Raw genomic sequence first — 26,717 nt, 5'->3', positions numbered from 1 at the left:
GGCCTACTGAAATGATTTTTTTTTATTTAAACGGGGATAGCAGATCCATTATATGTGTCATACTTGATCATTTCGCGATATTGCCATATTTTTGCTGAAAGGATTCAGTATAGAACAACGACGATAAAGTTCGCAACTTTTGGTCGCTGATTAAAAAAAAGCCTTGCCTATACCGGAAGTAGCGTGACGTCACAGGAGGTAGTATTCCTCACAATTCCCCATTGTTTACAATGGAGCTAGAGAGATTCGGACCGAGAAAGCGACGATTACCCCATTAATTTGAGCGAGGATGAAATATTCGTGGATGAGGAACGTTAGCATGAAGAACTAGAGAGGCAGTGCAGGGTGTATCTTTTTTCGCTCTGACCGTAACTTAGGTACAAGGTCTCATTGGATTCCACACACTCTCCTTTTTCTATTGTGGATCACGGATTTGTATTTTAAACCAGCTCGGATACTATATCCTCTTGAAAATGAGAGTCGAGAACGCGAAATGGACATTCACAGTGACTTTTATCTCCACGACAATACATCGGCGAAGCTCTTTAGCTACTGAGCTAACGTGATAGCATCTGGCTCCAATGCAGATAGAAACAAAATAAATAAATCCCTGACTGGAAGGATAGACAGAAGATCAACAATACTATTAAACCATGGACATGTAACTACACGGTTAATAATTCTCAGCCTGGCAAAGCTTAACAATGCTGTTGCTAACGACGCTGAAGCTAACTTAGCAACTTAGCAACCGGACCTCACAGAGCTATGATAAAAACATTAGCGCTCCACCTACGCCAGCCAGCCCTCATCTGCTCATCAACACCCGTGCTCACCTGCGTTCCAGCGATCGACGGCGCGACGAAGGACTTCACCCGATAGCGCGTCTGCTATCCAAGTAAGTACTCCTTGATGTGTTGCTGCAGCCAGCCGCTAATACACTGATCCCACCTACAACTTTCTTCTTTGCAATCTCCATTGTTCATTAAACAAATTGCAAAATATTCACCAACACAGATGTCCAGAATACTGTGGAATTGTTCGATGAAAACAGAGCTTTTTGTATGGTGACACATTGGGTACGAATACTTCCGTTGCCGTCGTGACGTCACGCGCATACGTCATATCCAAAGGAGTTTTTCAACCGGAAGTTTAGCGGGAATTTTAAAATGTCACTTTATAAGTTAACCCGGCCGTATTGGCATGTGTTGCAATGTTAAGATTTCATCATTGATGTATAAACTATCAGACTGCGTGGTCGGTAGTAGTGGCTTTCAGTAGGCCTTTAAAGGGGTCATATTGTGAATTTTTTGTAAATGTAAAAGACTTCCTTGTGGTCTACATAACATGTAATGGTGGTTCTTTGGTCAAAATGTTGCATAGATGATGTTTTACAGACCATCTTCAAGTCACTTTCTGACTGTCTCTTCGGGACGCGCCGTTTTGTGGTCGGTCTTATTTACGTGGCTCAGCGTCTTCTCCCCGTCATCTTTGTCGTAGCGGTGTAGCGTGCAAGGACGGGAGTGGAAGAAGTGTCAAAAGATGGCGCTAACTGTTTTAATGACATTCAGACTTTACTTCAATCAATAACGGAGCAGCATCTCCTCATCCGTGGCTCACTAGTGCAACAACGACGACGGAAATGTGTCCCGTGAAAAACCGTCCGACCGAAACGCTCTAATAACTAAAGTTCCTTGGGTGAATAATGTATACTCACTACACCGGTATGTTTTAGTGCTTTCATAGCGAGATATAAGTTAGAACTTTACACTACTTTATATTAGAAATGGCAACAGGGAGGATGAATGCCCCATAACAAGAAGATAGAGAAAAAGAAGCTTATCGATTACAATATCGGCACGGACTACTATGGCGGACGTGCGCAAATGTTCAGGACTCATGCAGATCCCAAATACACATCAGCAGGTACCAGAAGGTAAGAAAAGTTGGTTTTGCATAATGTCGTGAAACAAAACGCCAGATAATATGTCTGCTAATGGGTGCCATTTTGCGGTCCTTATACACACACCATAGTAATATTTGTATCTCTGACTATGGTCGCCGTAATGGGCCGACAATCCATCAAGCGGTGCGGCTTCAAAGTCGTACTAAAACATTTTGACAGATTTTTGAGCGCCGTGTGTAATGTTCTTTATTTTCAATGCAACATATAGTTTTGGTGTTGTTTACTGGCATCAAATTGCAGTCTACACGCATCTCTTATGTGTGACTGCCATCTACTGGTCACACTGATCATTACACCATGTACCAAATAAAATTGCTTCGAGGTCGGGAAGCACAACCAGAATTATTCCGTACATTAAGCGCACCGGGTTATAAGGCGCACTGTCGATTTTTGAGGAAATGAAAGGATTTTAAGTGCGCCTTATAGTCCGAAAAATACGGTAATCCAAATTGACTTCATGTACCTTCACTGGTTACACCTTCATCTGCAGCATCACCTTTCTTGAAATGGAAAAAAAGTGATTATTGAGAGCTCTGTTGAAAAAAAATGGTGTTTCCCGCTCATTCATTCTGACCTAATCATACCATGTTTTTATCATACTGGTAACAAGATACTGTTATAATAGGGTATCATACTGGTATCATACTGGTAACAAGATACTGTTATAATAGGGTAACTGCAATGTGTTACACAAGACCGTGTAGTCTGCAATCATTACTATCAAAGAAGACATTTTGCCGCCTCTTCCACAAAAAGAAAAATAGTATAAAGCCGCAAAATGTAACACAGCTTATAAACTTTGAAATGTTTTCATCTTTTTACTTTACAGAAAAAGCAATCTTGTCCATGTGATATTAAACTTTTTTTTCCTTTTCTTGTCATTGTGAACTTACCCAAGTCTTGCACACTTGAGAAGCTGAACTGAACACACAGGCTTTCAGGTTTTTTTTTGTACTTTGCCTTCCTTGGGCCTCAGGACTCAAGCCTATGCGCTTTCACTGCCTCACAGACAGCCAGAAATTATAATACTCTGTTAAAAAATGCAAACTTTTCTCAGCCTGAGGTAAAAAAAAAAAGTAAGGCGGCCACAAAAAGGAGGCAGAAGACCCCAAGTAATGTTTTTTACTAATATAAGGCAATAAAAAATGTGTCATATTAATAGAATAGATCGTGATATACATATACTGTATTACCAATAATGCATATTATTTTAAAGGCCTACTGAAATGAAATTTTTTAATTTAAACGGGGATAGCAGATCCATTCTATGTGTCATACTTGATCATTTCACGATATTGCCATATTTTTGCTGAAAGGATTTAGTATAGAACAACGACGATAAAGATCGCAACTTTTGGTCTCTGATAAAAAAAAGCCTTGCCTGTACCGGAAGTAGCGTGACGTAGTCGGTTGTTTGCTTCCTCATATTTTCCTATTGTTTTCAACGCAGCTAGAGCGATTCGGACCGAGAAAGCGACGATTACCCCATTAATTTGAGCGAGGACGAAAGATTCGTGGATGAGGAACGTTAGAGTGACGGACTAGAATGCAGTGAAATACATATCTTTTTTCGCTCTGACCGTAACTTAGGTAAAAGCTGGCTCATTGGATTCCACACTCTCTCCTTTTTCTATTGTGGCTCACGGATTTTTTATTTAAACCACCTCGGATACTATATCCTCTTGAAAATGAGAGTCGAGAACGCGAAATGGACATTCACAGTGACTTTTATCTCCACGACAATACATCGGCGAAGCTCTTTAGCTACTGAGCTAACGTGATAGCATCTGGCTCAAATGCAGATAGAAACAAAATAAATAAATCCCTGACTGGAAGGATAGACAGAAGATCAACAATACTATTAAACCATGGACATGTAACTACACGGTTAATAATTCTCAGCCTGGCAAAGCTTAACAATGCTGTTGCTAACAACGCTGAAGCTAACTTAGCAACTTAGCAACCGGACCTCACAGAGCTATGATAAAACATTAGCGCTCCACCTACGCCAGCCAGCCCTCATCTGCTCATCAACACCCGTGCTCACTTGCGTTCCAGCGATCGACGGTGCGACGAAGGACTTCACCCGATCACAGATGCGGTCGGCGAGACGGAGGAAGTTAAGGTGAGTTCGGCGGCTAACGCGTCTGCTATCCATCTCTGTCTTCCTGGTTGTGTTGCTGTAGTCCACTGCTAATACACCGATCCCACCTACAACTTTCTTCTTTGCAGTCTCCATTGTTCATTAAACAAATTGCAAAAGATTCACCAACACAGATGTCCAGAATACTGTGGAATTATGAAATGAAAACAGAGCTTTTTTGTATTGGATTCAATGGGTCCGAATACTTCCGTATCAACCGTTAACGTCACGCGCATACGTCATCATACATAGACGTTTTCAACCGGAAGTTTAGCGGGAAATTTAAAATTGCACTTTATAAGTTAACCCGGCCGTATTGGCATGTGTTGCAATGTTAGGATTTCATCATTGATGTATAAACTATCAGACTGCGTGGTCGGTAGTAGTGGCTTTCAGTAGGCCTTTAAAGTACAATTACTTTCTGTATAAATTAAAAATAAATAACAGAATATTACATGTATCATTTATAAAATATTAATATAAACATGCAATAATAAAAAAGTCTCCTCTACTTTAAAATGTAGGACACTGTGCAGTTGAGAGAAAGAACAACTCCGGGCTACTATTTGAAAAAATACAATATGGATGTATGATGTAGCTTCATCATACAGTAGCACCAGAAAAATAGCAATAAACCCACTAAACAATAAATCCCTTTTAACCTCTTAAGGCCCAATCTGTTTGTTTACATGCTTTTTTTTTCATTTCTCTTTGCTATTTGGGCTTATTGGACCCTAATTAGAATAAAAACTAAAAATCATCTTTTGATATGATTTTTTTAGTCCATAAGTACACAAACGTGTACTTCATGTGTAGTGACATGCCAATTTTTATTTTTACTCTTTTTTTTTTCAAAATTCCATTGTATGTTATACTCTTCTGACACCACCAGATGGCAGTATAAGTGTCCACATAAGCGGCCATAAGACCCCAATTCAGTAGCGTACACAATTTTGGAAATAAGAGCTAAAAGGTGCTGTCCACGCATGTGGCCACTAAGGCCTTTAGAGGTTAAATAACCACATGGCCTTTTGATAAGCCCGCTGACATAAATCCACCAAGCATAAAGCTCATGTGAGCCTTTTTAAACCTTTTTTGGATGTAAACTAGAGAATACGCCCTCTGCACTCACACTTCAGTAGGTAATTCTAAAATTACACCTAATGAGAGCCAGGGTATATATAATATATATATACTTAGATTATTTTGCTACAAAAGGATAAAATATTAAAAATACATCACAGTATGACACAGTCTACATTCAACTACAATAATTACATAAACTGATATATTATAATTACATAAACTGATATTAACATTAATAATATATACATACTATGCAAATATAAAAAAGCTTGTTGTGAAAAATGAGTTGGAATTTCTCAAGTAAAAGTTCACAATTTCACAAGAAAAACTTAGAATTTTGGCAGTATTATAATAAAATTCATGATTTTACTCAACGCAAGTCAAAATTTGACAAGACAAACTAAACATTTGTGCAATATTATGATAAAAGTTGGAATTTTACTCGATAACAGTCGCAATTTTAGGAGAACATTTTAAAATTTTGGCAATATTATAATCATAATCGGAATTTCACTTGGCGAAATTATGACAAAAGTCATCATTTTATTCCAAAAAATGTCACTATTTTACAAGAACAACAAAAAAATGGGCAATATCGTAATAAAAAAATCAGAATTTTATATGTCACCATTTTGCATTAAAAAGTAGGGCCGATAAATGCGTTAAAATGTAATATCGGAAATTATCGGTATCGTTTTTTTTATTATCGGTATCGTTTTTTTTGTTGTTTTTTTTTGTTTAGTTTTTTTAAAAATTAAATCAACATAAAAAACACAAGATACACTTACAATTAATGCACCAACCCAAAAAAACTCCCTCATTCACACAAAAGGGTTGTTTCTTTCTGTTATTAATATTCTGGTTCCTACATTATATATCAATATATATCAATACAGTCTGCAGGGATACAGTCCGTAAGCACACATGATTGTGCGTGCTGCTGGTCCACTAATAGTACTAACCTTTAACAGTTAATGTTACTCATTTTCATTAATTACTAGTTTCTATGTAACTGTTTTTATATTGTTTTACTTTCTTTTTTATTCAAGAAAATGTTTTTAATTTATTTATCTTATTTTATTTTATTTTATTTTTTTAAAAGTACCTTATCTTCACCATACCTGGTTGTCCAAATTAGACATAATAATGTGTTAATTCCACGACTGTATATATCGGTTGATATCAGTTGATATCGGTATCGGTAATTAAAGAGTTGGACAATATCGGAATATCGGATATCGGCAAAAAGCCATTATCGGACATCCCTATTAAAAAGTAATCGTTTTACATAAAAAATATTGCAACAGAAACAGAAAGAATATGAGAAATTGTTCCCAATTTTATAAATGACAAAAATAACATCTCTCATTAGGTTGTATGAGTGTACCTAATGCAGTGTCCTGTGAGTCAAGCCTCACGTTCATCTGTGATTCAGTCAGTGGTGGAAATGAAGTGGGATGAGTGAGAATAAAAAGGTTGGTTGTAACGTTAGATGAAAGCAATGTTCTGTTAGGTGCATGAATGGATGATTGAAAAAAATAGTGAGGGAGGAAAAAAAAAAAAAGCAAACACACATAAAAAAAAAGATTCAAATCAAGGTAAATCAAGTCTCACCACGTCAGCACAGAGCCACTCCTCTATGTCATCCATGACAGAGGACTGCGATACAGGGATCTACGGAGCAAAGCCATGGACAAACCGGGGAGCCCAGCCCACAAAAGCCACACACAACACAAACACAACCACATCATCACACAATGATAACAAATAATCACCGCACACACACATGAAGAAATAAAAAGAAGAGGAATCATAGCAAAAAACAAATAAATCATAGAACACCAAAAACCAAAATCCATCCCAGGAAGAGGAGTTGTCATGTGTGTTTTGTCATTAGCTCTGTTGTGCTGACAAGGCCTATACAGCTACCCGCTAATGGCAATTATTCCACATGATTAAGGAATTAGTATCACTTCAACCTAATTAAGAGATAGATTGGATGAGGAAAGCAGTGACAAGACACACAAACACAAGATAGTGATTGTGAAGTGACACCAAAGTGTGATCATATTACGCCTATACTGGCTCACCTGCACTGGCTTCCTGTGCACTTAAGATGCGACTTTAAGGTTTTACTACTTACGTATAAAATACTACACGGTCTAGCTCCAGCCTATCTTGCTGATTGTATTGCACCATATGTCCCGGCAAGAAATCTGCGTTCTAAGAACTCTGACTTATTAGTGATTAGAGCCCAAAAAAAGTCTGCGGGCTATAGAGCGTTTTCTATTGGGGCTCCAGTACTCTGGAATGTTCTACCGGTAACAGTTAGAGATGCTACCTCAGAAGAAGCATTTAAGTCCCATCTTAAAACGCATTTGTATACTCTAGCTTTTAAATTAGACCAGTTGATCTGCCGTTTTTTTTCTGCTCTGCCCCCCTCTCCTTCGTGGGGGGGGGGGGGGGGTGGACCGCTCGTCTGTGCATCGGTTGGGGACGTCTCTGCGCTGTTGACCTGTCTCTGCTCGAGATGGTCTCCTGCTGGCCCCACTATGGACTGGACTCTCACTATTATGTTAGATCCACTATGGACTGGACTCTCACTATTATGTTAGATCCACTATGGACTGGACTCTCACTTGAGACACTTGTGATTTAGGGCTATATAAATAAACATTGTTTGATTGATTGATTGATATTATGTTAGATTCACTATGGACTGGACTCTCACAATATTATGTTAGATCCACTATGGACTGGACTCTCAATATTATGTTAGATCTACTATGGACTGGACTCTCACTATTATGTTAGATCCACTATGGACTGGACTCTCACTATTATGTTAGATCCACTATGGACTGGACTCTCACACTATTGTGTTAGATCCACTATGGACTGGACTCTCTCACTATTATGTTAGATCCACTATGGACTGGACTCTCTCTATTATGTTAGATCCACTATGGACTGGACTCTCACTATTATGTTAAATCCACTATGGACTGGACTCTCACACTATTATGTTAGATCCACTATGGACTGGACTCTCACTATTATGTTAAATCCACTATGGACTGGACTCTCACACTATTATGTTAGATCCACTATGGACTGGACTCTCACTATTATGTTAAATCCACTATGGACTGGACTCTCACACTATTATGTTAGATCCACTATGGACTGGACTCTCACTATTATGTTAAATCCACTATGGACTGGACTCTCACACTATTATGTTAGATCCACTATGGACTGGACTCTCACTATTATGCTAAATCCACTATGGACTGGACTCTCACACTATTATGTTAGATCCACCATTGACCTCGACTCTCACTATTATGTTAGATCCACTATGGACTGGACTCTTACTATCATGTTAGATCCACTATGGACTGGACTCTTACTATCATGTTAGATCCACTATGGACTAGACTCTCACACTATTATGCTAGATCCACTCGACGTCCATTGCACCGGTCGCCCAGGGGGGGTCTCCACATCTGCGGTCCCCTCCAAGGTTTCTCATTGTCCCATTGGGTTGTCTTTTTTCTTGCCCTGATGTGGGATCTGAGCCGAGGATGTCGTTGTGGCTTGTGCAGCCCTTTGAGACACTCGTGATTTAGGGCTATATAAGTAAACATTGATTGATTGATTGATTGTTTGACACCCAGGTTGTTGTGCGTGTGTGTGTGTGTGTGTGTGTGTGTGTGTGTGTGTGTGTGTGTGTGTGTGTGTGTGTGTGTGTGTGTGTGTGTGTGTGTGTGTGTGGTATATAAGCTTTTAGCTTCTACAGCATCCTGAAACTCAACATAGTGAAATCTCATTCTAGATTTAACAAATAAGAGCCTGAGAAGAAAAAATAAGAATATACATCACAAGTTGTATGAAATAAGTGAACCTAAATGTGTTGTCAAAGTTAAAAACGTTTTTTTTTCCCACTTTTAGTTGTTTTAAAATATATTTTTGGTATTTGTACTTTTTTTTTTTTTAGTGTAGCAATAATTAAGTGGCAGCACACCAGCCAAATCTAGACAGTGAAGGACATCAGCCCGCCCATGAGTTTGGCTCAAAACTTAGCACCATTTCACATTTAGACAGCAGATTTCTACTAACACCAGAGCAATGTCAAATAAAGGATCCTGGAATATTGTTTTTGCAGTAGGTGCTTAAAAACAACAGAGTGCTTTTCTCATATAGAGGATCTATAATTAGGGGTTTTGCACAAAAGTGTGATATAGAGATTTGCAATACGCCTGTAAAAAATAACAACGCAGTCCTATCTCATACAGGATCTTTACTCTGACCTGTGTATTGTGTTTTGTTTTTTTTGCTTTGCTTTGTTTTTTGAAGGACTTTTTGAAAAAAAAGGCAGAGCACTCCTGAAAATGTGGCCCCAGTAAGAATTTTCTACAATAACCTTACAACACTACAACACCTGGGACTCTGGCCCAGAGTTGGTGGGCGTAGTCGGCTCTCTTGGTTGCTCCTGTCTCTGGCCATGCTCCCCCCCACCCCAGCGGACGATGGCGTGGAAAACCGCAGAGACCACCACAGTGTATATGTTTTTGTTGTTGTTGTTGTTTTACTTTTGTGGCTGTGTGTAAGAAGTGGCTGGTTGCATCAGCTCGGCTCTTTTAATGTCTTTAATGTCCTTTGAGTTCTTTGATGTTTCCCTCTTACACATACGTTTATGTGTGCTATGGCTATGAGTTTTTTTCCCCTTGGCCTCTCCAGTTTCTCACCATTTTTGTAAGGGGCGCTGGAAGTTGGCAGACCCGTCAGCGATCCTGTTCTGTCTCCCTGTAATGTTTGTCTGATTTTGAATGGGATTGTGCTGAAAATCTTAATTTCCCGCTCGGGGATTATTAAAGTATTTCTGATTCTGATTCTGATTTTAACAGTGCTTATGCGGTACGTTCCTTAAAAGTAGACATCGCCTAGTTTATAAAGGATCTTTGACCGTTATCTATTTTTTGCAGTAGGTGCCTAAAATTGCTGACTGCCTTTTTTGGAGTAAGAGCTAACACAGGCTAATTTTTTTAGGGCAGTACATCCTTAAAAACCAAAATAGAGCCACATTTTCCCCAGAGTAATTTACCGTATTTTTCGGACTATAAGTCGCAGTTTTTTTCATAGTTTGGCCGGGGGTGCGACTTATACTCAGAAGGGACTTATGTGTGAAATTATTAACACATTAACATAAAATATCAAATAATATTATTTAGCTCATTCATGTAAGAGACTAGACGTATAAGATTTAATGGGATTTAGCGATTAGGAGTGACAGATTGTTTGGTAAACGTATAGCATGTTCTATATGTTATAGTTATTTGAATGACTCTTACCATAATATGTTACGTTAACATACCAGTTGGTTATTTATGCCTCATATAACGTACACTTATTCAGCCTGTTGTTCACTATTCTTTATTTATATTAAATTGCCTTTCAAATGTCTATTCTTGGTGTTGGCTTTTATCAAATACCTTTCCCCAAAAAATGCGACTTATACTTAGGGTTGGGTATCGAGTATCGATTGGAACCGGGACTAACTTTCCGATTCTCCCGGAATCGTTCAAAAGTTTAAATTTCGATTCCTAGTTTCGATACCCGGTCCGCCGACCGGAAAAAAATATGTCCGCCGAACCGGAAGAAGAAGCTGCTGAACACCAACGAAGAAGCGCCCACCGCCGGAAGTGTTAGCATAGCCGAGCGAGTCAGTCAAGCTCAAGCATGGATAGCGGGCGTCGGCGGTCGAAAGTGTGGCTTTACTTTACAAAAAAAAATGAAATAACCGCGAAATAACAGAGCTCCATGTCCATCAAGAAACGAGTGGAGAGAGAGCTGCAGATGTACCAGGACGTTCCACCGATACTTATGTCTGACGACCTTGCTACATGGTGGTGGTCCGGTGGGACCAACAAAAGACTTATCCTTTGCTGTCAGATCTCGCTTTCTACTATTTATGCGTGCAAGCTTCTTCCACACCCAGCGAACGTGTATTTTCCACAGCAGGAGACACTATCTGTCCAGAACGCTCACGCATCCTGCCTGAGAAGGCGGATATGGTCATTTTCCTAAACAAGAACTGTCTCTGATTTTATACTGTACCTGCTGCTAATCTGGACTGGGTTTTGCAAGTTGTTTCTTATTGTTTATTTGCTTTTCTGCACCAGGTTAGCCCATCAGTGGGAGCACGGTAACATTTTTAAGTACCTGCAGCATCATACACTTGTGTGTGTAAATGTGTTTTCATGAGGTTTCCTGCAGCATCATACACTTATGTGTAAATGTGTTTTCATGAGGTTTCCTGCAGCATCATACACTTGTGTGTGTAAATGTGTTTTTATGAGGTTTCCTGCAGCATCATACACTTGTGTGTGTAAATGTGTTTTCATGAGGTTTCCTGCAGCATCATACACTTATGTGTAAATGTGTTTTCATGAGGTTTCCTGCAGCATCATACACTTGTGTGTAAATGTGTTTTTATGAGGTTTCCTGCAGCATCATACACTTGTGTGTGTAAATGTGTTTTCATGAGGTTTCCTGCAGCATCATACACTTATGTGTAAATGTGTTTTCATGAGGTTTCCTGCAGCATCATACACTTGTGTGTGTAAATGTGTTTTCATGAGGTTTCCTGCAGCATCATACACTTGTGTGTGTAAATGTGTTTTCATGAAGTTTTCAAAAATAAAGCTCTCTTGAGGAAAGTGTACCCCTGGGAAAATGTATTCATAATTTATAATATTTATATTCAAGTTCATAGATTTGATATTTATATTCTAGTTGAAAACAGCCCTGTGAGGAATTTATAGTAAAGTTCATAAAAAGTTAATAGAATTAAAATTGATGGAGAATGTCAGACTATTTCATTCAGAAAGACTGTAGGTTAGCTAGCTCATTTAAAATATCCTAAACTTTTTTTTGACCCTGCCTCATAAAAGAATCGGAATCGAGAATCGCCAGGAATCGGAATCGGAATCGGAATCGTTCGAATTCAAACGATACCCAACCCTACGTTATACTCCAGTGCGACTTATATATGTATTTTTCCTTCTTTATTATGCATTTTCAGTCGGTGCGACTTATACTCCGAAAAATACGGTACTTTAGTAACACCAGAGCACTGTCATATAAAGTATCTTGGAATAGTCTTTTTGTAGACGGTGCTTAAAAACATTCGAGCAATGCTAAGAACATCAAGGCGCTTGTGTCTTATACATAATCTGTCACTTTGAAAATGTGGCACCAGAACAATAGTTTTAGTGTCCTACTGAAACAAAATGGATCTAGGAAGATGATGAAATCAAGTGAAAGGTTGAGTAATGGCCATTTGCTCCCTAAGGGAAAGGGGAGATTAAGGGGTAAGGTGTCAGTACCAACATCTATACTAGACATGAAGTTGGGAGAGGGAAGACTAGTTTCGGGGCTGGAAATGAACAGCTGTGGATTATAGATGAGGCCAAATGAAACAGGTGGTAATGTCGGGGTGGGATTAGGAGGAGGACACACTAATGATGGAGTCCTCACCATTCCTTGGGTAATAAGCCAGCTGTCTATGGGCAGCTCCTGATCTGCTGGGTTATCATCCCCTTTTACCCTCAGCTGAATCAACAACAGAAATACACCTTAACTCAAAGAGAAGACGCAGGTACAGAACAGGCAAGAGGCCAAGGCTAATACGCGAGTAGAGACTCTTGAAGGAGGACAATAACAGGAAGGAACAGGAGGTTCACTTTGTCAAGATGGAAAAAGAAAAATAGAGGGTGCGAACAAATGCATCTTTATGATGTATATGGTACCTGACATTGCAAATGAAAGAAAACTGTGTATGTCTGAATGTGTGATTGGAGGCACATACACTATATTGCCAAAAGTATTTAGCTAACCTGCCTTGACTCACATATGAACTTGAAGTGCCATCCCATTTGTAACCCATAGGGTTCAATATGATGTGGGTCCACCTTTTGCAGCCATTACAGCTTCAACTCTTCTGGGAAGGCTGTCCACAAGGTTGCGGAGTGCGTCTATAGGAATTTTCCACCATTCTTCCAAAAGCGCATTGGTGAGGTCACACACTGATGTTGGTTGAGAAGGCCTGGCTCTCAGTCTCCGTTCTAATTGATCCCAAAGGTGTTCTATCGGGTTCAGGTCAGGACTCTGAGCAGGCCAGTCAAGTTCATCCACACCAGACTCTGTCATCCATGTCTTTATGGATCTTGCTTTGCGCAATGGTGCACAGGTCATGTTGGAAGAGGAAGGGGCCCCGCTCCAAAATGTTGGGAGCATGGAATTGCCCAAAATGTTTTGGTACCCTGGAGCTTTCAAAGTTCCTTTCACTGGAACTAAGGGGCCAACCCCAACTCCTGAAAAACAACCCCACACCATAATTCCTCCTCCACCAAATTTCACACTCGGCACAATGCAGTCCGAAATGTACCGTTCTCCTGGCAACCTCCAAACCCAGACTGGTCCATCAGATTGTCAGATGGGAAAGTGTGATTCATCAGTCCAGAGAAGGCGTCTCCACTGCTCTAGAGGCCAGTGGAGACGTGCTTTACACCAGTGGTCCCCAACCTTTTTGTACTTGCGGACCGGTCAATGCTTGAAAATTTGTCCCATGTAGGGGGGTAGTAAAAAAAAAAAAAAAAATTTGTTTTTATTTTTATTTTTTTGTCATAAAGAAATACAATCATGTGTGCTTACGGACTGTATCCCTGCAGACTGTATTGATTTATATTGATATATAATGTATATATTGTGTTTTTTATGTTGATTTAATAAAAAAAATAATAAAAAAAAAAAAAAAAAAAAAAAAATTTTCTTGTGCGGCCGCAGCCCGGTACCAATCGGTCCACGGCCCGGTGGTTGGGGACCACTGCTTTACACCACTGCATCCCACGCTTTGCATTGGACTTGGTGATGTATAGCTTAGATGCAGCCAACTTGACTTTGAAATATTTAAGAGCGAGAAATTTCACGACTGGATTTGTTGCACATGTGGCCTCCTATGACAGTTCCAAGCTGGAAATCACTGAAAGCGGCCCATTCTTTCACAAATGTTTGTAGAAACAGTCTCCATGCCTAAGTGCTTGATTTTATACACCTGTGGCCGGGCCAAGTGATTAGAATACCTAATTCTGATCATTTGGATGGGTGGCCAAATACTTTTGGCAATATAGTGTATATCAAAACATGACATGCAGCTCGCCCACATGGACATAACTATTGGGACACCTGGTCTTTAGGAAGAAAACCAGCCACTATTTTTGGGATGCATTTCTACAAGCTTTTCACATGTGTAAAGTTTCAGACTTAACTTAAAGGCCTACTGAAAGCCACTACTACCGACCACGCAGTCTGATAGTTTATACATCAATGATACAATCTTAACATTGCAACACATGCCAATACGGCCGGGTTAACTTATAAAGTGCAATTTTAAACTTCCCGCCACACTTCCGGTTGAAAAAGCCTTCGAAGGATGACGTATGCGCGTGACGTAGCCCGAGGAACAGAGGTATGCCTTCTCCATTGAATACAATACAAAAAAGCTCTGTTTTCATTTCATAATTCCACAGTATTCTGGACATCTGTGTTGGTGAATCTTTTGCAATTTGTTTAATGAACAATGGAGGCTGCAAAGAAGAACGTTGTAGGTGGCTGTAGCAACACAAGGACCACTTACTCGGATAGCAGACGCCTAGCCGATGCTAGCAGACGCCTAGCCGATGCTAGCAGACCCACCGCACGGATGATCTGGTGAAGTCCTTCGTCGCGCCGTCAATCGCTGGAACGCAGGTGAGCACGGGTGTTGCTGAGCAAAGCAGATGAGGGCTGGCTGGCGTAGGTGGAGCGCTAATGTTTTTATCATAGCTCTGTGAGCTCCGGTTGCTAAGTTAGCCTTAGCGTCTTTAGCAACAGCATTGTTAAGCTTTGCCAGGCTGAGATCTATTAACCGTGTAGTTACATGTACATGGTTTAATAGTATTGTCGATATTCTGTCTATCCTTCCAGTCAGGGATTTATTTATTTTGTTTCTATCTGCATTTGAGACAGATGCTATCACGTTAGCTCATGCTAAATATGCTAAAGAGCTTCGTCGATGTATTGTCGTGGAGATAAAAGGCACTGTAATGTCCATTTCGCGTTCTCGACTCTCATTTTCAAGAGGATATAGTATCCGAGGTGGTTTAAAATACAAATCCGTGATCTACAATAGAAAAAGGAGAGAGTGTGGAATCCAATGAGCCAGCTTGTACCTAAGTTACGGTCAGAGCGAAAAAAAAAAAAGTATTTCACTGCATTCTAGTCCGTCACTCTAACGTTCCTCGTCCACGAATCTTTCATCCTCACTCAAATGAATGGGGTAATCGTCACTTTCACGGTCCGAATAGCTCTAGCTGTGTTGAAAACAATAGGAAAATATGAGGGAGTGAACAACTGACAACGTCACGCTACTTCCGGTAGGGGCAAGGTTTTTTTTTTATCAGAGACCAAAAGTTGCGAACTTTATCGACGTTGTTCTATACTAAATCCTTTCAGCAAAAATATGGCAATATCGCAAAATGATCAAGTATGACACATACAATGGATCTGCTATCCCCGTTTGAATAAAAAAAAATCATTTCAGTAGGCCTTTAAGTGATTAAATAGTGTGTCCCGATATCTTTGTCCACATAATGCAATGTGTGTTAAACAAAAAAATGTGAAATCTGTTCCGCAGCCAAGTGGGGAGTGTAGAACCATTATTAACACACCTCTTTTGAGTTGACAACAGCGCACACAGATGGTGGCCGTGAACATTTCAGTATTTCCGACCGCCTTGTGAAGGTGCATGTGTGCGAAAGTTTTCCTAACCAACAGTCGAATGCACTCACCCCTCCTGCGTTTTGCTGTCTGACGTCCAGAGCCGAGGCCAGACCGCCCAAAGCCTGAGGGTCCTCATATTTGACACTGTGCACAACAACAAACACAGATCACAAACACAGATGGAGCCGCTTCCCCTCAGTCGCTAACCAAAACAAAGCTGTTTGGTTTATAACTCAAATGACATACTGATGATTCGATGCACGGCAACAATGTACTGCATGAAGAACTATGTGTTGATGAGCCAAAAATGAATACTTCCATACTAGGAACGTGTCGTGCTGTCCCAAATCGATACATTTACCGGAAATGATGATCACCAAATTTTATACGTTCTAATTTGTGAATGTTTAGTGCAACATCTGCACTGCAAAAACTGAAATCTAAGTAAGATTAAATATCTCAAATAATATTTGCTTATTTTCTGTCTGATAAGATAATTCTTCTCACTAAGCAGATTTAATGTTAGAGTGTTTCACATGTTTTAAGGGTTTTGGTCCTAAATGATGTCAGTAAGATATTACAGCTTGTTGCTGAGATGTTATGACCTATATTGAGTAAAACATGCTTGAAACTAGAATATCAACTGTTGCAAAGCTGTGTCATCAACACTCACAAGTAGAGATGTCCGATAATATCGGTCTGCTGATATTATCGGCCGATAAATGCGTTAAAATGTAATATCAGAAATTATCGGTTTCGTTTTTTTATTATCAGTATCGTTTTTTTTTGTTTTTTTTTTAATTAAATCCACATAAAAAACACAAGATACACTTACAATTAGTGCACCAACCCAAAAAACCTCGCTCCCCCATTCACACTCATTCACACAAAAGGGTTGTTTCTTTCTGTTATTAATATTCTGGTTCCTACATTATATATCAATATATATCAATACAGTCTGCAAGGGATACAGTCCGTAAGCACACATGATTGTGCGTGCTGCTGGTCCACTAATAGTACTAACCTTTAACAGTTAATTTTACAAATTTTCATTAATTACTAGTTTCTATGTAACTGTTTTTATATTGTTTTACTTTCTTTTTTATTCAAGAAAATGTTTTTAATTTATTTATCTTATTTTATTTGATTCATTTTTTTAAAAAGTACCTTATCTTCACCATACCTGATTGTCCAAATTAGGCATAATAATGTGTTAATTCCACGACTGTATATATCGGTTGATATCGGTATCGGTAATTAAAGAGTTGGACAATATCGGCATATCGGATATCGGCAAAAAGCCATTATCGGACATCCCTATTGAGGTTAGCTAATTTTACTTATTTTGGAAAGTCTTGTTAAGCCAAATTTTCTTGTTCTATTGGCAGATAATTTTGCTTAGTTCAAATAAAATACCCCTCATTTTTGTATTTTTTTTCTTGTTTTTGAACACTGACTTTTTGCAGTGTATAACCCTAAATCACAAGTGCACTGCAAAAACTGAAATCTAAGTAAGATTAATTATCACAAATAAGCGTGATATTTGCTTATTTTCTGTCTGATAAGATAATTCTTCTCACTAAGCAGATTTTATGTTAGAGTGTTTCACTTGTTTTAAGGGTTTTGCTCCTAAATGATGTCAGTAAGATATTACAGCTTGTTGCTGAGATGTTATGACCTATATTGAGTAAAACATGCTTGAAACTAGAATATCAACTGTTGCAAAGCTGTGTCATCAACACTCACAAGTATAAAACTACTTTTTTAAAGTAATATTTTCTTACTTCAAGCATGAAAAAAAAAATCATGATGTATGCATATCATTATGTCAAGATAATGGCACTAGCATTTACTTCATTTAAGAATATTTTTCAACATATTGAGCAAAAAGGTCTTCTTTTTTTTTCTACCAAGAAAAATGCACTTGTTATTAGTGAGAATATACTTATTTTAAGGTATTTTTGGGTTAATTGAGGTTAGCTAAATTTACTTGTTTTGGATTGATTGATTGATTGAGACTTTTATTAGTAGGTTGCACAGTGAAGTACATATTCCGTACAATTGACCACTAAATGGTAACACCCGAATAAGTTTTTCAACTTGTTTAAGTCGGGGTCCACTTAAATTGATTCATGATACAGATATATACTATCAGATATATACTATCATCATAATACAGTCATCACACAAGATAATCACATTGAATTATCTACATTATTTACAATCAGGGGTGTGGAGGGGGGGGGAGGATATGGACAGCAAGTAGTGGACATAGAGAGAGAGAGAGAGAGAGAGAGAGAGAGAGAGAGAGAGAGAGAGAGAGAGAGAGAGAGAGAGAGAGAGAGAGAGAGAGATCAGAAGGCATAAGAAAAAGTATCTGCATTTGATTGTTTACATTTGATTATTAGCAATCCGGGGAGGGTGTTAGTTTAGGGTTGTAGTTGCCTGGAGGTGAACTTTTATTGCGGTTTTGAAGGAGGATAGAGATGCCCTTTCTTTTATAACTGTTGGGAGCGCATTCCACATTGATGTGGCATAGAAAGAGAATGAGTTAAAACCTTTGTTAGATCGGAATCTGGGTTTAACGTGGTTAGTGGAGCTCCCCCTGGTGTTGTGGTTATGGCGGTCATTTACGTTAAGGAAGTAGTTTGACATGTACTTCGGTATCAGGGAGGTGTAGCGGATTTCATAGACTAGGCTCAGTGCAAGTTGTTTAACTCTGTCCTCCACCTTGAGCCAGCCCACTTTGGAGAAGTGGGTAGGAGTGAGGTGGGATCTGGGGTGGAGGTCTAGAAGTAACCTGACTAGCTTGTTCTGGGATGTTTGGAGTTTAGATTTGAGGGTTTTGGAGGTGCTAGGGTACCAGGAGGAAAGTCTTGACAAGCCGAATTTTCTTGTTCTATTGGCAGATAATTTTGCTTAGTTCAAATAAAATACCCCTCATTTTTATTCTTGTTTTTGAACACTGACTTTTTGCAGTGTGGGAACTGACAGTGCCAGGGCCAGCATTAGGTGGTGGCCACCAGGGCTCAAGCCACGGATGTTTTAGGAAAAGCCTTCAATCTGAATTTTAATTTTGTGAAGGAAAATAAATATCTCGTAAGTAAGGTGCAGTACTGGAGTTCAACAGAGAGGCAGCAGCTGCGTGAAGTAGCCTGCATACAGTCTACCTGCGCCTCTCCTGAAGAAGAAGCGCTTCAGCAGATAAGAACGAACTTTCGTTGCATTAGCTCGTTGTAGTGCAGGATAAAAGAGCAATAAGGTGCAGATATAAATAAATAGATAAAGATAAATATATTGCACTTTTTCATAGCATCCACGTTTATAGATGTATGTTATATTGTCTTTATATTCCAGCCACTTAATCCATTTTTGGGGGGAATTGAGGGGATTATTATGATGCGTTCAAGAGTCTTATGGCCTGAGGGAAGAAGTTGTTACAGAACCTGGAGGTTCTGCTACGGAGGCTGCGGAACCTCTTTCTACCTACTCAGTGGCCTAGTGGTTAGAGTGTCCACCCTGAGATCGATAGGTTGTGAGTTCAAACCCCGGCCGAGTCATACCAAAGACTATAAAAATGGGAGCCATTACCTCCCTGCTTGGCACTCAGCATCAAGGGTTGGAATTGGGGGTTAAATCAACAAAAATGATTCCCGGGCACGGCCACCACTGCTGCTCACTGCTCCCCTCACCTCCCAGGGGGTGAATAAGAGGATGGGTCAAATGCAGAGGACAAATTTCACCACACCTAGTGTGTGTGTGACAATCATTGGTACTTTAACTTTAAATTCTAGAGTGCAGCAGTGAAAACAGTCCTTGGTGGGGGTGGGAGGAGTCTATACAGATTTTCTGAGCCCTGGTCAGGCAGCGGCTTTTTGCAATTTCCTGGATCGGAGGAAAAGGAGTCCTGATGATCTTTTCCGCCGTCCTCGGCGGAAATGTTCCAAAGTTTTTTTAAACAAAAAGTGCCCCGACAGATTGACAATGACACTGGCTGTGATGAAACGGGTAACGGTTCAGGTTGGTAAATATTATTTGAAAACTATACGACATTACTCTGCTGGTTTACCAAAAGTTATTGTCGTGGTCCGTCATGGGAGTTTTGTTGTTTGGCATGCATTTCATTTTAACTTTTGTTTTCAGCGCTGATGAGCTCACCTGCCACAGTGCGGTGATTAGATGACTCAACTGACTGTTGAGTTGATTGTTTCCTTCAATGTTCGTGTCAAACATTGCCAAATGCGTGTTGCCTAAACGTAAGCTTTCGGTTTTTCCACCCCTGATTGCTGCTTCAACCACGTCAGTGCTCCCCCATTTCACTTCTGTTTGGTGCCTAATAAAATAAACTTCTGCTTGTATTTCGCCTACCATCTCTTCATCCTGGTATCACGCAAAAAAAACAAAACGCAACCATGTGGTTGGTATTGTGACAATTAGGGTACTAAGTAAGTGAATGATAGCAGGATAATGTTGCAAACATGTTTTGTGGTTTACAAAGCTTGTTTTTATTGACTGTATACAAATATAAAACGTTCTCTCCAGAGTTACACTACCGTTCAAAAGTTTGGGGTCACATTGAAATGTCCTTATTTTTGAAGGAAAAGCACTGTACTTTTCAATGAAGATAACTTTAAACTAGTCTTAACTTTAAAGAAATACACTCTATACATTGCTAATGTGGTAAATGACTATTCTAGCTGCAAATGTCTGGTTTTTGGTGCAATATCTACAACGGTGTATAGAGGCCCATTTCCAGCAACTATCACTCCAGTGTTCTAATGGTACAATGTGTTTGCTCATTGGCTCAGAAGGCTAATTGATGATTAGAAAACCCTTGTGCAATCATGTTCACACATCTGAAAACAGTTTAGCTCGTTACAGAAGCTACAAAACTGACCTTCCTTTGAGCAGATTGAGTTTCTGGAGCATCACATTTGTGGGGTCAACTAAACGCTCAAAATGGCCAGAAAAAGAGAACTTTCATCTGAAACTCGACAGTCTATTCTTGTTCTTAGAAATGAAGGCTATTCCACAAAATTGTTTGGGTGACCCCAAACTTTTGAACGGTAGTGTGTATTAGAATAATCTAAAAAAGCTTGGATAATAATAATTTTGCTTCATTAAAGCATATTTATTTACAAGTGTATTCCAGTGATTTGTGTCTGCTTTAAGGTGGTAAGAATTTGAGAGTTGAGATGCCCCAGATCTCCAATCCTAAATTTAACCCTGGAACTGCATTTTAACGTACTGTACTTCTCAATGTGAACATTGTGCACTCAAGGTGTTAGTATAGAAATGTGTCAATTGAGATAGAAACGCTCTATGACTGGAAAATCCAATAGGATAACAACTCAAAAATGTAGACATACTTCTTACGCTGCTCAGCCAGAGAGCTGCTCCTAGTCTGGGCAAACATGTCAAAGTCGTCTTGTTTGTGGCTTGGTAGACTGGCAGAGCCCACATCTGCAATAAGGTTGGAAGAAGTGAAACAGGTAAGTAAAGCGCAGGTGTGGAATATGTACAGTTAAAGAAATATGGAATATCCTACCCTAATACCCTACTGTGCAATATTACCCTTCGAGTGCAATACATCCGACACTGATTGTTATCACTCCGGTACTCTTGTCTTGTTCTGTATATTGTACAGTATTTTGTTTTGTATATTGTACAGGATCGCTTATTATTTTTATTGGATAGTAGTCTATTTATTTCAATTCTTAGTTTTATCTTGTGTAATTTATTTTTATCCCATATTTGTTCCCACTACCGCACCTTAAGTTGGAGTCCTTAATCTCGTTATATGCAAAAATAATGACAATAAAGTCCATTCTATAATTCAAAACATTTGTATGCTTGTACAACACTTAAAACCTTTACCATGTCTGTATGTGGAATTTAAATTATGGTATGGATTAACCCAGGGGTCGGGAACCTTTTTGGCTGAGAGAGCCATGAAAGCCAAATATTTTAAAATGTATTTCCGTGAGAGCCATATCATATTTTTTAACACTGAATACAACTAATCGCGTGCATTTTTAAGTAAGACCAACATTTTTAGAGTATAATAAGTCTCTTATTCTTTTTAATAACATTGTTATTCTGAAGCTAACCAATAATAAATAAAATACTTCGCACCATTTTTGCGACTTCTTGAACAGGTGCGGTAGAAAATGGATGGATGGATTCAAATGCATGAGAATGTTTTATATTTTGAACGTTATTTTTCACATTGTGATTACCAGCGGAATTATTCATTACTTATCGTGTTAAGCAATGTCAGCTAAGATTTATCTGAGAGCCAGATGCAGTCATCAAAAGAGCCACAGGTTCCCTACCCCTGGATTAACCAAAGAAATCCAACAAAGCACCAATATGGTTCACTTTAAGAGACTGTTCAAACTACAAGTGTTCACAAAAATACACAGAACAATAATTACGATGAACATTTTGAACCCTTTTTTTATTTATTGAGACAAAGATTATTTATGTATCTAATATTTGTTTACTTACTATGGTATATTATTTATTTATTATTATTATATTATTATGTTCTGTTACAGAGAACAAGGAAGTAGGATAAAATTGCTATGGTATGAAAAGGGGTAGGATTAAATAAACTCTGCTTCTTCCTACTCCTTTTCGGACGTGCTGTAATGAAACAACTGGAAATGTGTGATGCATTACATTGTATCGTATGCATGTTCCAAATAAACTGAAACAGAACTGAACTGAACTGAAAGACAAAATAATGCAATAAGTGAATAATTAGTAAAGATGGGTATTGTCTACATTTTCACTGATACTACTCTAGTACCAAATCGGTACTTGAAAAATAGTGCCGTGCTTTAACAGTGATTAAAACATTTAAAACCAATACATTACTATTCTTTTCAAATTGTACGACATTGTTTGAATGGACTAGCAATTGAAATACTTAATTTATATAAACTAAATGATAACTAAGTAATACATTCAAAAATACGAAACATTTACAAGGAATTGTCCTAATTATTGCAGCAGTACAGAACATATTGACGCTCCTAATGGGAGTTTGTGAATGCAACCTCGCTCCCTGTAACCGTCATGGTGCATCAAAGACTTCAATTCGTATGAGGAAGTGCTGGTTTGTTGCTTTGGCACCTGGCTCGGTGTTATGAGGGTTGCTGTTGGCGTGTTAAGGTTGGCAATAAAGTTAATAAAGAGCGTCAGACTCTGTGTCGGGACGCTACATTACTAACAAGATTGTACTTGTTCAATATTATTGTTGCTGGTGGCTGAGTCTGCATTTATTTGGCACTGAAATTTGGCACAAAAACATACTTTTTTCTGTCTGGTTACTACAGTGTGTTTCGATGCCCATCCCTAACAATTAGATAACATTGTCATAGTAGAGAACTTTTAAAATAGCTGTCAAATGTCTTTGAGCTGTCTTTTAAAGGCCTACTGAAAGCCACTACTAGCGACCACGCAGTCTGATAGTTTATATATCAATGATGAAATCTTAACATTGCAACACATGCCAATACGGCCGGGTTAACTTATAAAGTGACATTTTAAATTTCCCGGGGAACTTCCGGTTCAAAACGCCTTTGGAGGATGACGTATGCGCGTGACGTCGCGAGGTCCACGGAAGTGTTTGGACCCTTTTGGACACAATACACAGAGCTCTGTTTTCTTCGACAAAATTCCACAGTATTCTGGACATCTGTGTTGGTGAATCTTTTGCAATTTGTTTAATGAACAATGGAGGCTGCAAAGAAGAACGTTGTAGGTGGGATCGGTGTATTAGCGGCTGGCTGTAGCAACACAACAAGGAGGACTTTGTTGGATAGAAGACGCGCTAGCGGCGAACTCACCTTGACTTCCTAAGTCTCCGGGCCGCCGACCGCATCGTCGATCGCTGGAACGCAGGTGAGCACGGTTGTTGATGAGCAAGAGGAGGGCTGGCTGGCGTAGGTGGAGCGCTAATGTTTTTATCACAGCTCTGACGAGGTCCCGTTGTTAAGTTATCGTCGTTAGCAACAGCATTGCTAGGCTTCGACAGGCGTCGAATACACATTAACCGTGTATTTACATGTCCAGTGTTTGGTTCGGTGTCTCCTGATAGTAGTATTGTTGAACTTCTGTCTATCCTTCCAGTCAGGGATTTATTTATTTTGTTTCTATCTGCATTTGAGACAGATGCTATCACGTTAGCTCGTAGCTAAAGCATTTCGCCGATGTATTGTCGTGGAGATAAAAGTCACTGTTAATGTCCATTTCGCCTTCTCGACTCTCATTTTCAAGAGGATATAGTATCCGAGGTGGTTTAAAATACAAATCCGTGATCCACAATAAAAAAAGGAGAGTGTGGATTCCAATGAGCCAGCTTGTACCTAAGTTACGGTCAGAGCGAAAAAAGATATCTCTTGAACTGCATTCTAGTCTGTCACTCTAACGTTCCTCATCCACGAATCTTTCATCCTCGCTCAAATTAATGGGGTAATCGTCACTTTCTCGCTCCTAATATCTCTCGCTCCATTGTAAACAACGGGGAATTGTGAGCAGCACTACCGCTTGTGACGTCACGCTACTTCCGGTAGGGGCAAGGTTTTTTTTTATCAGCGAGCAAAAGTTGCGAACTTTATCGTCGATTTTCTCTACTAAATCCTTTCAGCAAAAATATGGCAATATAGCGAAATGATCAAGTATGACACATAGAATGGATCTGCTATTCCCGTTTAAATAAAAAAATTCATTTCAGTAGGCCTTTAAGCTCATACTTTCCTAAGAACCACTGTTCTCTGCAGTGGACAATTGTGTTTTACATAGCATGTCTACTTTTTTAACAAAATGTGTAACTCTGACAAAAGAAATAGATAAAAAACAAATGTCCACCGTAGAGGACACTGGTTCTCAGGAGGATATGCATTGAGTCAAGGTGTCTTGATAGAGTGCGGTCATCCCAAATCCAACATGGATGTTCTTACCAAGGCCTGCCATTGCAGAGGAGAGTGCGGCTGCACCAGGGCGATGGGCTGGGGAGGCAGTGGCCCCCCCTGCAGTACTGTGAGGGGGCGAACTAGACGTGATTTTGGGTGAGACCACAGCAGGGGAGCCTGGACCAAGGTCTATCAGGTTGTCATCTGTGGCCTCAGTCAACATCTGAGAGAAGACAGGCGGGGACATGTCAGTTTTTCAGTTAGCTAGAAAGTAAAGTACACTATATTGCCAAAAGTATATGGCCACCCATCCAAATGATGAGAATCAGGGGCCGTACTTATCAAGCTTCTTAGAGTGCCATTTTACACTTAAGTCCTGAGAATTTGCGAAATTTAGTCCTACTCTCAAACTTAAGAATAAAAGCTTTTTATCAACGTTCTTAAGTCTAAGAATCACTCCTACTCTCCACGATATTTAAGAGACCTTCAGAGGTGTCTTAAGTGGTTAGGAGTTGCCAGCAGGGGATGGCACTGAGGCCAGAGAGACGTGCGCGAACGTTCAGGGAACGGAACAATGTTGTTGTTGTTTTTTTGATGACGAGCAGCTGATCAAACGGTATCGTTTAGACAGAGCGGATATTATTTTTGTCACAGATGTAATACTTTTCGATTCCTTGTTGATTTCTGCATGTGTCTGCAGTGGGCTAGTATATATAGAGCCACCCACACCAGTTTCAAATTAGTTGCCTAATTAATGAATTGGAAAGAAAATGTTATGACAGTAGCGTATGTGTGTGGCCGTGAGGTGAGTGACGTCAGTGAGTGTGTGGGCGATAGAAGAGAGGGAGCGGTAGCGTGAGTGCCGGCGGGGACTAGTTGGTTTTGTATTATTTTGTAGTTTATTGTCAAAATATACACTCCCATTGTCCACTTAAATATTTCCAAGATATTTCTTTATTCTTAGACAACGGATTCCATTCCGTGATTGGTCATTTCTATGGACACAGAAATGACGTCACCTAAAATTCCGTTTACGGCACATAGTAATGTCGTAATTCAGCTCTGAGTGTGACACTTAAGATTCAGTCCTACACTTCGCTGAAAGTGTGAGTAAGACGCTTGATAACTAACTTTTAAGTGCAGCTTTCAGCGAAGAATTTATTTACTCTTAAGTCAACTCTTAGCAGACTTCTTAGGAGTAATTCTAAGAAGCTTGATAAGTACGGCCCCAGGTGTCCTAATCACTTGGCCCGTATAAAATCAAGCACTTAGGCATGAAGAAAGAATGGGCCGCTCTCAGTGATTTCCAGCGTGGAACTGTCATAGGATGCCACCTGTGCAACAAATCCAGTCGTGAAATTTCCTCGCTCCTAAATATTCCAAAGTTATTTATTAAGACAAGTGAAGAGTGTGGGAACAACAGCAAGTCAGCCACCAAGTGGTAGGCCACGTAAACTGACAGAGAGGGGTCAGCGGCTGCTGAAGCGCATAGTGCAAAGACTTTCTGCACAGTCAGTTGCTACAGAGCTCCAAACTTCATGTGACCTTCCAATTAGCCCACGTACAGTACGCAGAGAGCTTCATGGAATGGGTTTCCATGGCCGATCAGCAGCATCTAAGCCATACATCCCCAAGTCCAATGCAAAGTGTGGGATGCAGTGGTGTAAAGCACGTCGCCACTGGACTCTAGAGCAGTGGAGACGCCTTCTCTGGACTGATGAATCACACTTTTCCATCTGGCAATCTGATGGACCAGTCTGGGTTGGGAGGTTGCCAGGAG

The 26,717-nt window shown here is 39.6% G+C and overlaps 1 protein-coding gene across 5 annotated transcripts in view; it reads right to left on the bottom strand.

Moving 5' to 3' along the window:
• The window catches only part of LOC133642890 (TOM1-like protein 2), a 52,324-nt gene that overhangs the window by 3,592 nt on the left and 22,015 nt on the right, over positions 1-26,717 (bottom strand). The window contains exons 10-15 of one of the 5 annotated variants that reach the window (XM_062037303.1): positions 24,986-25,160; positions 21,386-21,479; positions 16,085-16,160; positions 12,735-12,809; positions 6,807-6,866; positions 2,427-2,463 (exon numbers count right to left, since the gene is read on the bottom strand). In XM_062037303.1, the coding sequence (XP_061893287.1) occupies positions 2,427-2,463; positions 6,807-6,866; positions 12,735-12,809; positions 16,085-16,160; positions 21,386-21,479; positions 24,986-25,160 (517 nt within the window). The remainder of the gene's footprint in view (positions 1-2,426; positions 2,464-6,806; positions 6,867-12,734; positions 12,810-16,084; positions 16,161-21,385; positions 21,480-24,985; positions 25,161-26,717) is intronic. The other 4 variants (XM_062037304.1, XM_062037305.1, XM_062037306.1 and 1 more) reach the window with 4 other exon arrangements.

Source organism: Entelurus aequoreus, linkage group LG25, assembly GCF_033978785.1.
Source record: "Entelurus aequoreus isolate RoL-2023_Sb linkage group LG25, RoL_Eaeq_v1.1, whole genome shotgun sequence".
Lineage (NCBI taxonomy): Eukaryota > Metazoa > Chordata > Actinopteri > Syngnathiformes > Syngnathidae > Entelurus > Entelurus aequoreus.
The sequence above is the reverse complement of the archived record's forward strand: the minus strand, read 5'-3'. Positions and strand labels throughout refer to the sequence as shown.